We start from the raw sequence: 13603 nt of genomic DNA, 5'->3' as shown, positions 1-13603 counted from the left end.
ATCATGATAATCACCCATTGTATTACATCCTAATTTATTCCATGCAGTCTTAGCGTGTTCATAGTCTTCGTCACTTATACCTTTACCCTTCAGCCGTGAGAAGTAAGCATCCTTTGGTGGTAACTCATCTTCATCAAACCTCTCCCACGAATCCATGTATTCATATGGATAGACTCCCTTTCTAACTAAGTCACTGTCAAAGTACTTACATGTGATTGGGAAAGCAGTTAGTGATGAAGATAAAGACTCAAGTGTTCCCATCAGATGTTGAGCAGAATCATAGAAGTGTAAACTATTCAGAGTAAAGGCCATGTACTTTTCTGAAGACTGCGCAATGCATCTTGCTTTGTATTCATCAGTTACTGCCTGCATGATCAGATGTGAATCATAACCGCGCAAGTTATGGAAGAAGATTGGAAGCTTCCAAGTCTTAGGATCAAACTTTAATTGCAGATTACATTTGCTGTGTGCTGCTCCTCGGAACTGCCCACTTACATGATCATGATCTCTTACTATTGGATTGTCTGTGTTTGGTGTTAGACTTTGTTCGCATATCCAACACTGTGTGGTAGAGTTAAACTGTTCTTGGTCTTCAGGTTTCATAACAATGTTTGAAAGATTCAGTTGTTTGGAGCAGTCATTTCGCACTTGGTTCATTTGCTGTAAGAAGTTCTTTGCTGCATTAGGTCCTCTGTACAATTGCGGTTTAGAATGTTTACCATCTGAACTAACAACAATAAATGCATATGAACAGACTTGATGATTACTTAGAGTTACTGTTTTAGGTAGGTCTTTTGGTAAAGGTCCTTCATATGGCACAATGATAGATTCAAAGTCAGCATAAACAACATAAGGACTTTTCTGTAGTTTGCATACATTCTTAAAATACACTTTGCTGTCTGGCGGTGGTGTTGTTAACTTCACAACCGCATCATCAACGCTCTTACAATGTTGCTTGTGTATAAGTGCTGCATGAATTGATGGAATACGCAAGAGACATCGCCTACAAAAGTCTTGTTTACTATTGTGATTGCTCGTGCTCGCCATCAGTCTACTCATTGTACGAATCAAAGTGTAATGATATTTTACACCATCAGTCATTAGTAACATGTCAACATGGTTAGTATCACAATCACCAATCGTTGGTGAGTTCTTTGATATTCTGACTGGTTTCAGTTCATCTTCCTCATCCCACGTGTAAACATTTACGGTGATGGGTTTGTTTTGCTGTTCAAATTTGTCAATGCTTGTAATGCTGACAGGAAATTCAATACCAGTAAAGTTTAGTTTATTTCTGTATGCATGATAGTTAGACACTCTTTCTGCATTTTTCTTTACACTGTACAGTCTTGCCAGAACACACCACATAAAACATTTGTCATCATCATTCTTTATGTTCAGCACAGCACGTTTTTTGACAAGAGCAGGAGGTAAAGGTATGTAACTTCTACCTCTGATGGGGGCAAATTTACTTAGCTTCAATTCTATTTTTAGAATTTCACCTTCTGACCATCCGGATCCTTTCATCTTTGCATCCTCTGCAGCTTGCTCAAACCGTTTCATCATTTCATCTGCCCAGTTTCCATTCAATTCTGCCATAGAATTAAGTGCTAGTTGTCTGGTTGAAACATGAACTTCTAGCACCTCATCACTGACTGTTTTGTATTTTATTAAACTGACTATCTGCACTTTTACTGGAGGTTCAATCAACAAATTGTTTGGAATTTGTTCAATGGCGTCTTGCACACTGGACTGCACATTTTGAGGATCCGTTACTTGTAATTCAACGGTGTCAAATACTGTCGATAAAGATTCTAATACAGAGTCTTCCATCGCTGTGAGTTTGATTTTATAACTCAAAATAAAAATATAAATTAAAAAAAATGAAGTTGCTTAGAATTCTTTCTCAGAGCTTCCATTTTTGTTAACACTATAAAATCTGAAATAAAAACTCATTTAACATTTGTACCACGTGGAACTAATTGTAATTCCTCTTTTACAAAGGCTCTTTGCGGTGCTGGTTCTCTCAAGTAATATATAGGTGGATTTGTCTCTACTACTCTCTTGATTTCATGAATGTCAATACTCCAGATTGGATCCGTTGCACGCTTCCTGCTGTCACCCTCAGCTTCACCGGGTGCATATAAATATCTGACTTTCTGATTGAAAGGTAGTAATGCCACTGGTGTTGTTGACTTTGGAGCAACAGGTATTGTTTTCTGTTTGATTGCATCAACTGGTCTTAACCCTGTAGCTTTAAATACCTCCAGATTCATTGCTCTAAGTACTGATGGTAATCTTTTGACCCATTCAGTGTTACGCAATTTACTTTCTGTGTCCAAAAATTCCTGATGGTACTGATATGAAAACAGTTTTTCTGCCAACTGTTTGTTAAAGCTCTCAACAATAGCCTGTGACCTGTGGTTTCCTGGAATACCTCTCTTCACTGTAACATGATGTTTTAACAGAAGCTGGTTGACAGCTCCTTTAAACTCCTTACCATCATCGCACTGAATCATTCTGGGATACTTTAGTGGTCCACGTCTGTAAATTTCTTGCAGGGCAACAGCTGTAGCTATAGCACTTTTCTCTGTCAACGGTTCAGCATCTTTGTATCTTGTTGCAACATCAACTACAGTCAGTGCATACTTATATTTCTTCCTTCTGACTGTGTCGTGCGGTAAATACAGCAGGTCTATTTGATGAGTGTCATTCGGTTTAATGTTAACAAAGTGTGGTCGTGTAATTTTTCTTGGTGCAGGTAAATAGATCTGCCAAACTGCCTGCTTTGACAACCATTTCTTTGCTATATCTTGAGAAACACCTGCTGCGTCACTGAGCTTGTCAATAGCAGTTCTTCCTTTCCAGTATCCTTTTGGGGAATAATATATTTTAGATAACAAAGCATCACTCATGGTTTTTTAAATGACAGAATATTAAGATTTGACAGCACGCGCAATAAAGTAAACAACAGCCATACCAATAACAATGAAAACAATCTCGCCCACCTTCTGCTCTTCTGAAGGCTGATAAAAGTCACCCAGTTTTGGAGGAGCACTTGTCTTCATTTTCTTTCCAGTTACAAGATAGTATTCTTGAATGGCTGCATCAACATTGGCAAAGGTTTTGTTTGCATGTCCTTGCTGCCTGAGTTTATCATTCATAAAGTCTAACTGCGCAATTCGTTTCTTCTCGTATTCATCCTGTGCTTTCGCCAGTTGTTCCATGGCTTTGTTGTGCCTTTCCCTCTCTTCACCATTTTGCAGTTTAGAAAACAAATAGTTGCTGCCAGAAAATGCAAGCGCATTTACAATCGCACCTCCCACCATCATAACCAAGCTAGCCATTTTATTGTCTTACATGTTTATATTTTCTGGAATAATTCCTTGCTTCACCAGGAAGTCTTTTGTTGCAAAGGAAGCTGTCACAACACCAATTAGTTTAGCACCGTCTTCGAAGTCTAACTTTCCCAAGTCGGCTGGTTTCATTCTGAGGAGACTTTTACCCAGCATTGTGTAACCTACACTCAAGCCTCCAATCACTGCAGCGTGATAAACTAGATTAACTATTGTCTTTTCAGAACTCATTTTTATGTTATCAAAATTAAAATATTAAAATTATTCCATATGAAATGAATCCACTGCAGGTACTACTGTGGGCTTTGTTATTGTTTGTACTGCTTTGTTTGTTGGTTTTGGTGTTTCTGATTTTGGTGTTTCTGACACTTTATATTTGCCTTGCCAAAGTTTGTAAAGCAAGTATCCACCTCCTCCAACAACAGCTGCTACAGCTACTTTTCTGTATGATAGAAATGAAGATTTTAATTCTTGATCAGTTTGTGTGACCTTAGTCACTTCAGGAATGTTTGGTGTCTGCTCAACTTCAGACATAATGTTCTGCTTTGCCTTTTGATTTAACTTTTTTTGTCTGTTCCATTCGGCTAGTTTTTTTCCTGCTTCTACTCTACCAGGTTTCTTTGTCACTGTGTTCACTTCTGGTATTTTCGTCTGCTCCACTGTCTGCTTCAACTGATCTGTCATCTTTTTTATTCTGAAAATTAATGTGTTTGAAAGTAATTAATCCAGCAACAAATGGTACTAATAAAGCACCAAATCGATAATACAGGCCACAGGCAAGAGATTCGAGGGACTTGGAAACAACAGGGTCATGAGTTAGATCATGTGTTAAGTCTTCCTCCGAGTCGAGAGGTGTAAAATGTCCAAAAATCTTTGTGTACAAACCTATAACAGTCTGTCCAATACTTCTAACCATCTTAGAACCAAGCACTGATTCATACCGTCCATGATACTTTTCTATATCTTCTGAGGAAAGATGTTGTACTTCTTCCACAGTTAACTGCTGCCCAAGGTAGTGTTTTGTTTTTCCACAAACAGCAAGTGAATACAATCTTTCTTTTTTATCAGGTATAGTCCTACTGTCACAGATTTCAATATCTGTAGCAGTCTGCATCAGCAATTCATCACAGTTCATTTTATTTTGATGCAGAATAAAATTAAAATCTAGTAATTAAACTTGAGTAAGAACTTAGGTAGGAACTTAACAAGAACTTAGGTAGGAACTTGAGTAAGAACTTAGGTAGGAACTTAACAAGAACTTGAGTAAGAACTTGACAAGAACTTGAGTAAGAACTTGGTAAGAACTTGAGTAAGAACTTGTGTAAGAACTTGGTAAGAACTTGAGTAAGAACTTGACAAGAACTTAGCAAGGATTTCTACAAACATACATACTGAACTGGTTGATCAGTTTTTAAAACCAGTTTCGAGTGCTTAGAAGATTTCAGATTATTCTTTATTCTTTCTCTCTCCTGTTTGTTTTCAATGACATCATTTTCTCGAAGGCACTCTTCAAAACTGTCACGGTCCTTTGAATAGAACAATGTTATTGTTTTGAGTTGCTCTCTAAAGTCTTTCAGAACTGCATTGTATTTTTGTGTTAATATCCAAACTGATATTAATGCATGTCGTCCACTGAATGCAAGCTTTGCTAGTGCACTTTTCTTTCTAACAATGTCACGTTCTGCTGCACAGTCATCAATAATAAACAGTGTTGGCGTGTTCTGAAAAAGATCGAAATAATGCTCCAAGCAAACATTTAGACGATCAGAAGGATTTACAATAAATATATTTTGATCAGACCATATGAATTTTCTCTCCTTGTATGTTCTGTTATGCTTTATGGTTGGACAGAATATGACTATGTGTTCAAAGTGATTTATGTAAACAGTCTGTAATAAATCCAAAACATATCTTGTTTTGCCGCAACCTGTTGCCCCACAAATCAAAGAACAGTGTGGATCTTTTGGAAGAAAATCTAGATACTTCATTTTAACACGTTCAATAAACAATATCCTGTAATCTGCTTTCAGAGATGTTTAACTGCGCATCTGACACAACAAACACGTAGATCTTAACTGATTTACTACTACTCCCTACTTCCTTTTCAATTTGTATTGTGATTCCTTCTGATCCGTTTTCAATTCGCCTTCCACTTCCATGCAGTTTGTTGTCGTCAGTTGTTCTGAGATCCAGCCATAACGCATATTTATTTGTCAAGAAATCTTCTACGCCAACACCGTGTAAATGTAGATCTTTAGCCACAAGATCAGATGTTGGGTCTTTCAATCTTCCTCCAGTAAAGTACTTTCTTGCTTCATCATAGTGTTGGTATGGCAGCATGCCAGATGCAAATATTTGGTTTGGCTGCCCTTCAATTGTGCAATATACTCTATTGATTAGTGGATTGTAAAACTTTTCTATTTGCCTTTCATATGAATCTTTTGGTTCCTCAAACAACATAAGTATTCCCTTCATTGACCTAGCTGGTGTATTCAAGTTAATGTTCCAGATTGGATCAGCCTGGCTTTTTGAAAGTGTACTGTGATTCAACACTCTTTCATAATAGATAGGCAGCTTAGAACTGTACTGATTTTCTATAAGTCTAGCCAGTTCAGGATGGTTTACAACATCAAACTCTAAAGAAATTCCAGACACCTTATACTTTGCTTCCGGGTCTTCTGAAAGCATAACACGATCATAACTATTGAAAGTCAGGTCGTATGACAGCCTGTCACGCAATGCTCCTTGATAGAAGGGAGGATGTGAATTTATGAGTTCAAAGTCAAGTGGAATACAAAATTTGTTTCCAAAAGCAACATTGACAGCGTTATCTTTTTTGTTGTCAGCTTTATCTCCGGCTCCTATTCTAACTTTTATCCCATTGTCTGACTGAATCCCTTGAAACACTCTGTTTTTCTTTTCATTGTCAGTCAACCAATTATCTGCATAAACTAAAAATACATCTGCATTATTCAATGACATCACTTCCCGCCCTTCCAGTTTGACAGTAATCTTCCTCACAATTGCTCTTCCTACATTATAAGCCAAAGTCCTATTTGCATCTGAGCCAGATTCTAATTCTAATTTGAATGATAGTCTTACAGTGCCTGGTACAATAACATCGTTCTTACCTAGATTAGGAAACCTAACAGTAAGTATTTCATTCTGATCAATAGTAGAAGGATTATTTGTGACTATAACTGTTTGCCTTATTCCTTTTACCCCGAGAGGTTCTTTCAGCCTTCTGTAAGGATCAAGAACAGAACCGAACGATTGTGCCATCTTTTTTTTATTTTCAAAATAAAAAATAAGTTACAAATGGCAGAAGGTGGATTTGAAGATTTATTTGAGCCAGCGGACGACATGAGCGAAGCAATCCCTTTGGTTCCCTACCATCATTCACTGCATTATGAGGTGGCACGACATGAACTTCTGGAAGGTAAAGTTAGAGATTTCTACAAAAGTTTAGGAGAAGAACCTGATGTTTTAGATCCAAACCAGTTCAAAATGGAAGCAAATCATTTATATACAACTAGCGATAAAGGAGAAAAAGTCCAACTTACATATAAATCTAATCCTGCTAAGTTTCTATCAAAAGTTTCACTAAAACAAAAACTTACTGCTAATCGACTTAGGCAATTAGATATTGTGCCTAGCACACGGTCATCATCTTCCCATGTTGTTTCCTTACTTCAACAAGCAGAACTAGGACTACCAACTGCTACTCAAATAGAATCTGTTCCATTGCAAGATCTTAATAAACTTGCAGATGAGGCTGATCAACGTATACAAGAGATAGAGACTTCTTTTTCTGAGGAAACTTCACTGAAGACTCCACATGAACTATTACCTATGAGAGAAATAGAAGCCCTTAATCAATCACTACAAACCATCAGAGGTGAAATAGCAAATAATCTGTCAAAACTAGGTCAGCTGGATGAAGATATAAACAAAGAGAAACAAAAACTTGCTGATGCTGATGATTTGAACCTAGAACAAGAAGTAAAAAACAGAATTTCTAAGCGTTTAAAAGATTTGCAGGAGGAGAAAGCCATAAGGTTAGAAGTTCTAAGTAACAATAGAGAACAACTGAGAACACAGGTCAGCAGAATAAAAAATACAATTCAAAGAATCCTTTACGAAGACACAACTCTTGCTGAAAGAATTAGAACGCTTTTCAGAGAGCAGGGAATCACAATAGCTAGTATACTAACTGCGTTAGGATTTGCAATAAGCACATTAGTGTTAACACTCACAGGTGGCACTGTCACACCACCACCTCCACCTTCACCTTCATCTCCATCTGATCCGGGATGGGTAAAGAAACAACTCAAACACATTGCAGAACTATTAAAGAAACTAGCAGCAAAAGCTTTGGATGCACTTCCAGGAATCATTGGTTCAATTGTTAGCTGGCTGTTATCTTTTGCAGGTAAAGTTGTTGGTTTCATGGCTGAACATCTCTGGACTCTAATAGTTTTAATTGCAGGTGTTCTGCTAACGAGAATAAAGCAAAAGTAAGCCGACACCCACTCCACCAATTACTAGAGCAGTCTTCTGCGATTCATGATCATCACTAATACTAACAGCTTGATCATCACTAGTGACAGAATGATCTTCACCTGCAGCCCGATCTTCACTTGTCACGCTTTGTTTCTGTTCATTGTGATATGGCTGTAGCATCGTTCTGATTTCTGAATTCAGTTCTTCACCCTTTCCAAGCGGCTGGGTGTCACTAGCAATAATGATTTCATTGTTATAATTTGTTATTGTTCCAATCTGCAGCTGGAGATCAGAAGGTAACATGTAAAGGCCGTTACCAACAGCAAAGTCAACTTTTGATCTTGCATAACGGAGAGAGTCTTGATACCTTTTGATGCTGGAAGGCAGATCAACTGCAGAGTTTATGACATCTTCTAAATTTGATAACAACTGTTTCTGTGCACCAAACCCTGTGCTTGTTCTCATTATGTTTGATCGTGTCTGTGCCTGCGAGCCTAGCAAGCACCACGCATATGTTCGGATAGATTCATTGATCCTTTCAACACCTGATCCAGTGAAACCTTTGCCGGTGTCTAATATAAAAGTAGTCCATGCATTGTGGTGCTGTTGTTCTATTGATCCTAACTGTACCTGCACATTTGAAGAAAAAGATGTATGACCTGGCCAGTAATCAAAATTATACCTCCTGTGGACACCCCATAAATATAGTGTTCCCATGCCATGGTTTTTGTCTTGCTTTTGCCTAAAGTCGGTCTTAAAATCTATATTGAATTCATTGCAGAGACGCTCATACACTTTCATGTTTATCCTATTGTTGAATGGGTTCCAGCTCTTTTCATGCGGCATTGGTGCCTGAAGTTCAGACAAGATTCTCCTGCACTGATAGTAAACGTGAAATGTGTACACACACTTTGTCAGTAAGTTTGAATTATTCATGTGGTCTGCATAGGACACTCCACATCCCGTGGTTGCACAGAATATTGCAAAGTTTAACTGATTCTGATAGAACTGAATTGGGTGAGAGTTCCACATCTTTGGAACACTATCATTTTTGATTGGGGGATTTAGGTAAGAATGGAATGGGTCAGGCACTTTAACGCGAATGGATTCTGTTTCTGTTACAGCAAAGTCCAACTCATGGAAAGAAATAGTCTTTGGATTGTAATATGGTCCAGTTTTGTATTTAACGTCTTTGTTGAATTTATACTGACTCATTTTTGTTGTTGAATAAAAAATGTTTATCACACTAACAAATGTGAAGACTAGTGTGCCAGTTAAACTTGCAAACCCTATCAACAATCAAAATGGAGGAATGAAAGTTGCACTGCATGAAATTATGTACAAGGTTACTTGGTATAATATCAGTAAAAAAAAGGCTAACAACTGGGTTAGAATTAATGGTAAAACACATTCTGTAGAAGATGGTTACTATGACTTCTGCACTTTAGAGAAAGAATTGTTTGCTCCAGTAGGTATTACAGCGAGTTTAAATCATGCAAGTCTCATTGCTACTCTTACTATGCCCAAAACTAGAGAAGTAAACGTTGAGTTTCCAACCAAACTCCTTGATATGCTTGGAATTACAAATTTATACAAGGGAACACGTCCCATTGACATGGATGTTAACAGTGTACTGTTTGTTCACATGAGAGAGCTTAACACATCCTATAATCTGTTTAATGATCAGCGTTCTGATCTGCTTAGGATTCTTCCACCGAGTGATGCCTCTTTTTGTAAAATGCACGTGCCAACATTTAAGACACTTCAGTTCAAGGACTTGGAGGAAGGGTGTCATGAATTCCTACACATTGATCTGAAAAATCAAAGTGGACAACCAGTTGATTGTTTGTTTAACATTACATTGGAAATAGTTCCATAAAATATTGAGTATTAAAATGTCGAGTGGACCTACAATAGCTTATCCTGTTGCATGTTCAACTATAGAGTTGAAAGATTTAGCAGACGCTATCGACTTTGAGAGCAATGCTGAAGTTGGTGCAGTGTATGCATTCGAGTTTACAGACACTGGTCATTACAAGAGAAAGGAAATCGACGATGAAAAGAAACCAAGATTTCTCAAACTAGGCCAAATCCGTGATGTTAATGTACCTGATCCAATTGTCGATGACATATACTACATGTGGAAACATCAGAATAAAAAATGGGTACTTAGTCCTGTTATAAAAAAGATTGACTGGGAAATGAAGTTTGAATTTGTGAGTCCATACACTCTTGTTGGAAAAGACGACACATTCCGTAAGTCAATCAATGCTAAACCACTAATTGTTAGCCTTGTTCCTGCGATTAACAGCAGGGGAGAAGTTGCAGTTAAACCTTTCCATAAGAACAACTATCTCATTCACAGAAAACAAAGTGTTGAAAAGGACGCTGACACCATTGTCGATTTTATACCCAAGCTTCCAATAGGGCAGAATGCAACTATGATATTTGATATAGTTGTCAGGAAAAGGGAAGAAACCACAAACACTGTTCTAATGAGAGGAATAAATCTCAACTGGAGACCATTAAATGTTGAAGAAGTCAGAGTATTTATTGCTGTTCAAAAGGATTCTAACACAATAAAAAAACAGACGTCAAACCAAAATGTTGTTGTTAACGCAGATATAAATAATTTAACAGAAATAAGAAGTATTAATCTTACTTATCTTGATTTGATTGCTTTCTACTATACAGATAAGGTGTTAAGCAATGAACAGCTTCAAAGCTTAGCAGAAACACTGGCCAGTGAGAATTAAGATAAATATTTTATATTTTGCATTAAAAAGATGACTAGCAGTGTGAAGCTTTATCCTAATATTGATGAAAGTGCAGCAGAAAGTCAACAATTCAGACTGGCACACATTAGTAATATACAAAAACAACTAGAAGATGAATTAGAAAAATATTCTCGCGCTAGACGTAAGTACTCAACAACTTACAACAGCCTTTCTAATGCCAGCACTGGTTCTACTATCCTTGCATCAGCTGCAGGTGTAACGGGAACAATTCTGTTAGCTACCGGAGTAGGGACTCCAGTTTCTCTAATCCTAGGTGGTGTGGCAGCAGCAGTTGGTGGTTTATCATTTATAGCATCAGCTATAATGAAAAAAATTGTGAAAAAGCTTGAAAAACACGAATCCATTTCCACTCTTGCATCATCAAAATTGTCTAGCCTAAAACTGTCTATCAGTAAAGCACTTGAAGATTCAAAAGTTTCTGACGAAGAATTCAAACAGATACAAACAGACTTTGATGACTACAAAAGTAAGAAAGCAAGTATTCAAACAAAAACACGAGCTGAATATAACAAGCCACTCGATATAGAAGATCTGAAAAAGCAGTTTTTAAAAAAGGGGATTCAAATAGGACGGGAAGAAAAAGTAAAAATAGAATCACTTGTAAAGAGTTAACTATTCGTTTAGACAGTCACATTGCATGTATCAGATATAATTCTAACAGTGAAAGAACATATGAAGTAAAGTTTGTAAATGAGAGAGCGTATTGAGCTTAAGAATGTTGTATAAGAGAAAGGGAGAATGTACGTTCTGGGTTACTGATTCCGACAGACCCGGCATTGGTTCAAAACAACCTTACTTTACTGTATTTTTTTTGTATGGATTTATGCAGTATTTTTCTGATTTTGTCGCATGTTTCATTTTAGTAAAAGTTTAGTCCAGAAGCCTATTTTGCGTTAATATTTAGGGTCTGTCGGAATCGGTGAGCCAGAACGTACATTCTCCCTTTCTCTCATGCTTGTTTTTTTTTTATTCTTAGTTTTAAAAGTACATTGAGTAAGACAGCCGGGGCTCCCGATAGACGCTTTACCCAGATGGTCCCATCATTTAGAACATCATTTCCATGGGGCTAATTCTGGAGTTTGCCAGGAATGGCAGATGGATGGGTGGTTCAAACTAAGGCCTAAAAAAAGAATAGATGTGGTTACGGTAACCCGACCTACCCTATTTTTTTGGGCCGACCCTATAACTTTTTATTATATTTAGTCACAAAAATAAAAAATAAAAACAAGTAAACGAGTGCAGAAAACGCAATGAAAGCGAAAGCGCCCGAGTCGCACACTTATTTCCCTGTCAAGTAGGTTTAATTTGTACACATTAGAAAAAAAAGTTTAAAAAAAAAAAGTGATTACCAACCTTCCTACCCTATTTTTTTGGGCTATGTTACCGTAAGGCCAAAAAAAAAAAATAGGTGTGGTTACGGTAACATAGCCAAAAAAAATAGGGTAGGTAGGTAGGCAATCACTTTTTTTTTTAAACTTTTTTTTTCTAATGTGTACAAATTAAACCTACCTTGACAGGGAAATAAGTGTGCGACACGGGCGCTTTCATTGCGTTTTTTGCACTCGTTTTTTGTTTTGACAAATGTAATAAAAAGTTATAGGATCGGCCCCTAAAAATAGGGTAGGTCGGGTTACCGTAACCACACCTATTTTTTTTTTAGGCCTAACCACACCTATGATTTTGTTTGGCCTAAGAGAAATGGCTAAGCCACAGAGATCACAATAACTGAATAAGTAGTAAGGCCAAAAAAAAATAGGTGTGGTTATGGTAACATAGCCAAAAAAAATAGGGTAGGAAGGTAGGCAATCACTTTTTTTTTTTAAAACTTTTTTTTCTAGTGTGTACAAATTAAACCTACTTGACAGGGAAATAAGTGTGCGACTCGGGCGCTTTCGCTTTCATTGCGTTTTCTGCACTCGTTTACTTGTTTGTTTTGGTATTTTTTTGACAAATGTAATAAAAAGTTATAGGGTCGGCCCCCAAAAATAGGGTAGGTCGGGTTACCGTAACCACACCTATTCTTTTTTAGGCCTAACACCGAATATATCTTGCTGCAAGCATGAGTTGTCCTGTTCAGCAGGACTAGAGCTATTTTAGGCACCAACGAAATATATAGATAAAATACCCCCAAAACTGATTATTTTGGCAAGATTTACTGTCAAATCAGACAGTTTTATTAAAGGTTGACATCTGAATCGTGTGTATCCTACAAACTAAATGATCATCGGAACCTTAGATGTTCTAAAAGAGATGAGACAGGCATAGACATGATCCAAAAGCGTCCCGGACGACTGTTCAGTCTATGCTAAAACTGACCTGTGTGCAAAACACAGACTGATTGTGCTCTTACTGCCTACTTCAGATGTAAAAGTCATTATTACAGGACCGTATGGTAGCATTTCACACGCTCAACAACTTGTAGTTAATTAAATTTCTTACCGCAGTGACAGACTCATTTTCAGACGACGAAAACTCTCGCGCTCAACCTAAAGCTGACGTTGTGTAGTTTCGAATTGAAATTGTCTTGTTCAGCTACAATATTGAACTATTGTATTGCATGGTATATGAAAGTAACGACTTCTTTTTAAAAGAATTTCGATCTTTCAACACAAAGTTAGCTCTCGCTATTGAAAACGCTCCTTCAAAGCAGTTGATCGAGTGTCAGCTCTGCATAGAACATCTGGTTGAAGGTGAAGGTCGTCTGCTGCTGTAACTTTTGGCAACAGAAGGTAAGTCCCTGCTGTTCATAACGAACAAACCGTTTGTCGTACGTTTTCTGAAGCTAAGAGGTATTTGAGCATGACAGAAACATGAGATTCTGATTACTTCGTTACACAAATAAAGGGTTGATCATAAAGAACAACTGTGACAGCAGTCGTCTGGAAAACAGCATAGCAGCCATGCAGATGCATTGCACGCTGCATCATGCATGTCATACTGAATCAG

General features: G+C 37.4%; 2 protein-coding genes across 2 annotated transcripts in view; one reads left to right on the top strand and one right to left on the bottom strand.

The window, feature by feature from the left end:
- The window catches only part of LOC138949753 (centrin-3-like), a 35627-nt gene extending 22468 nt beyond the window's left edge, over positions 1-13159 (bottom strand). The window contains exon 1 of the mRNA XM_070321573.1: positions 13097-13159. Coding sequence (XP_070177674.1) covers positions 13097-13113 — 17 coding nt within the window. The 5' untranslated portion in view covers positions 13114-13159. The remainder of the gene's footprint in view (positions 1-13096) is intronic.
- A 187-nt stretch (positions 13160-13346) lies between these two features.
- The window catches only part of LOC138949682 (ankyrin repeat and KH domain-containing protein 1-like), a gene marked incomplete in the record, with an annotated part of 43337 nt that continues 43080 nt past the window's right edge, over positions 13347-13603 (top strand). Inside the window, 1 exon segment of the mRNA XM_070321461.1 lies at positions 13347-13386.

The sequence above is a fragment of the Littorina saxatilis genome, linkage group LG16 (genome assembly GCF_037325665.1).
Source record: "Littorina saxatilis isolate snail1 linkage group LG16, US_GU_Lsax_2.0, whole genome shotgun sequence".
Classification (NCBI taxonomy): domain Eukaryota; kingdom Metazoa; phylum Mollusca; class Gastropoda; order Littorinimorpha; family Littorinidae; genus Littorina; species Littorina saxatilis.
This window is presented reverse-complemented; position numbering and strand designations above follow the sequence as displayed.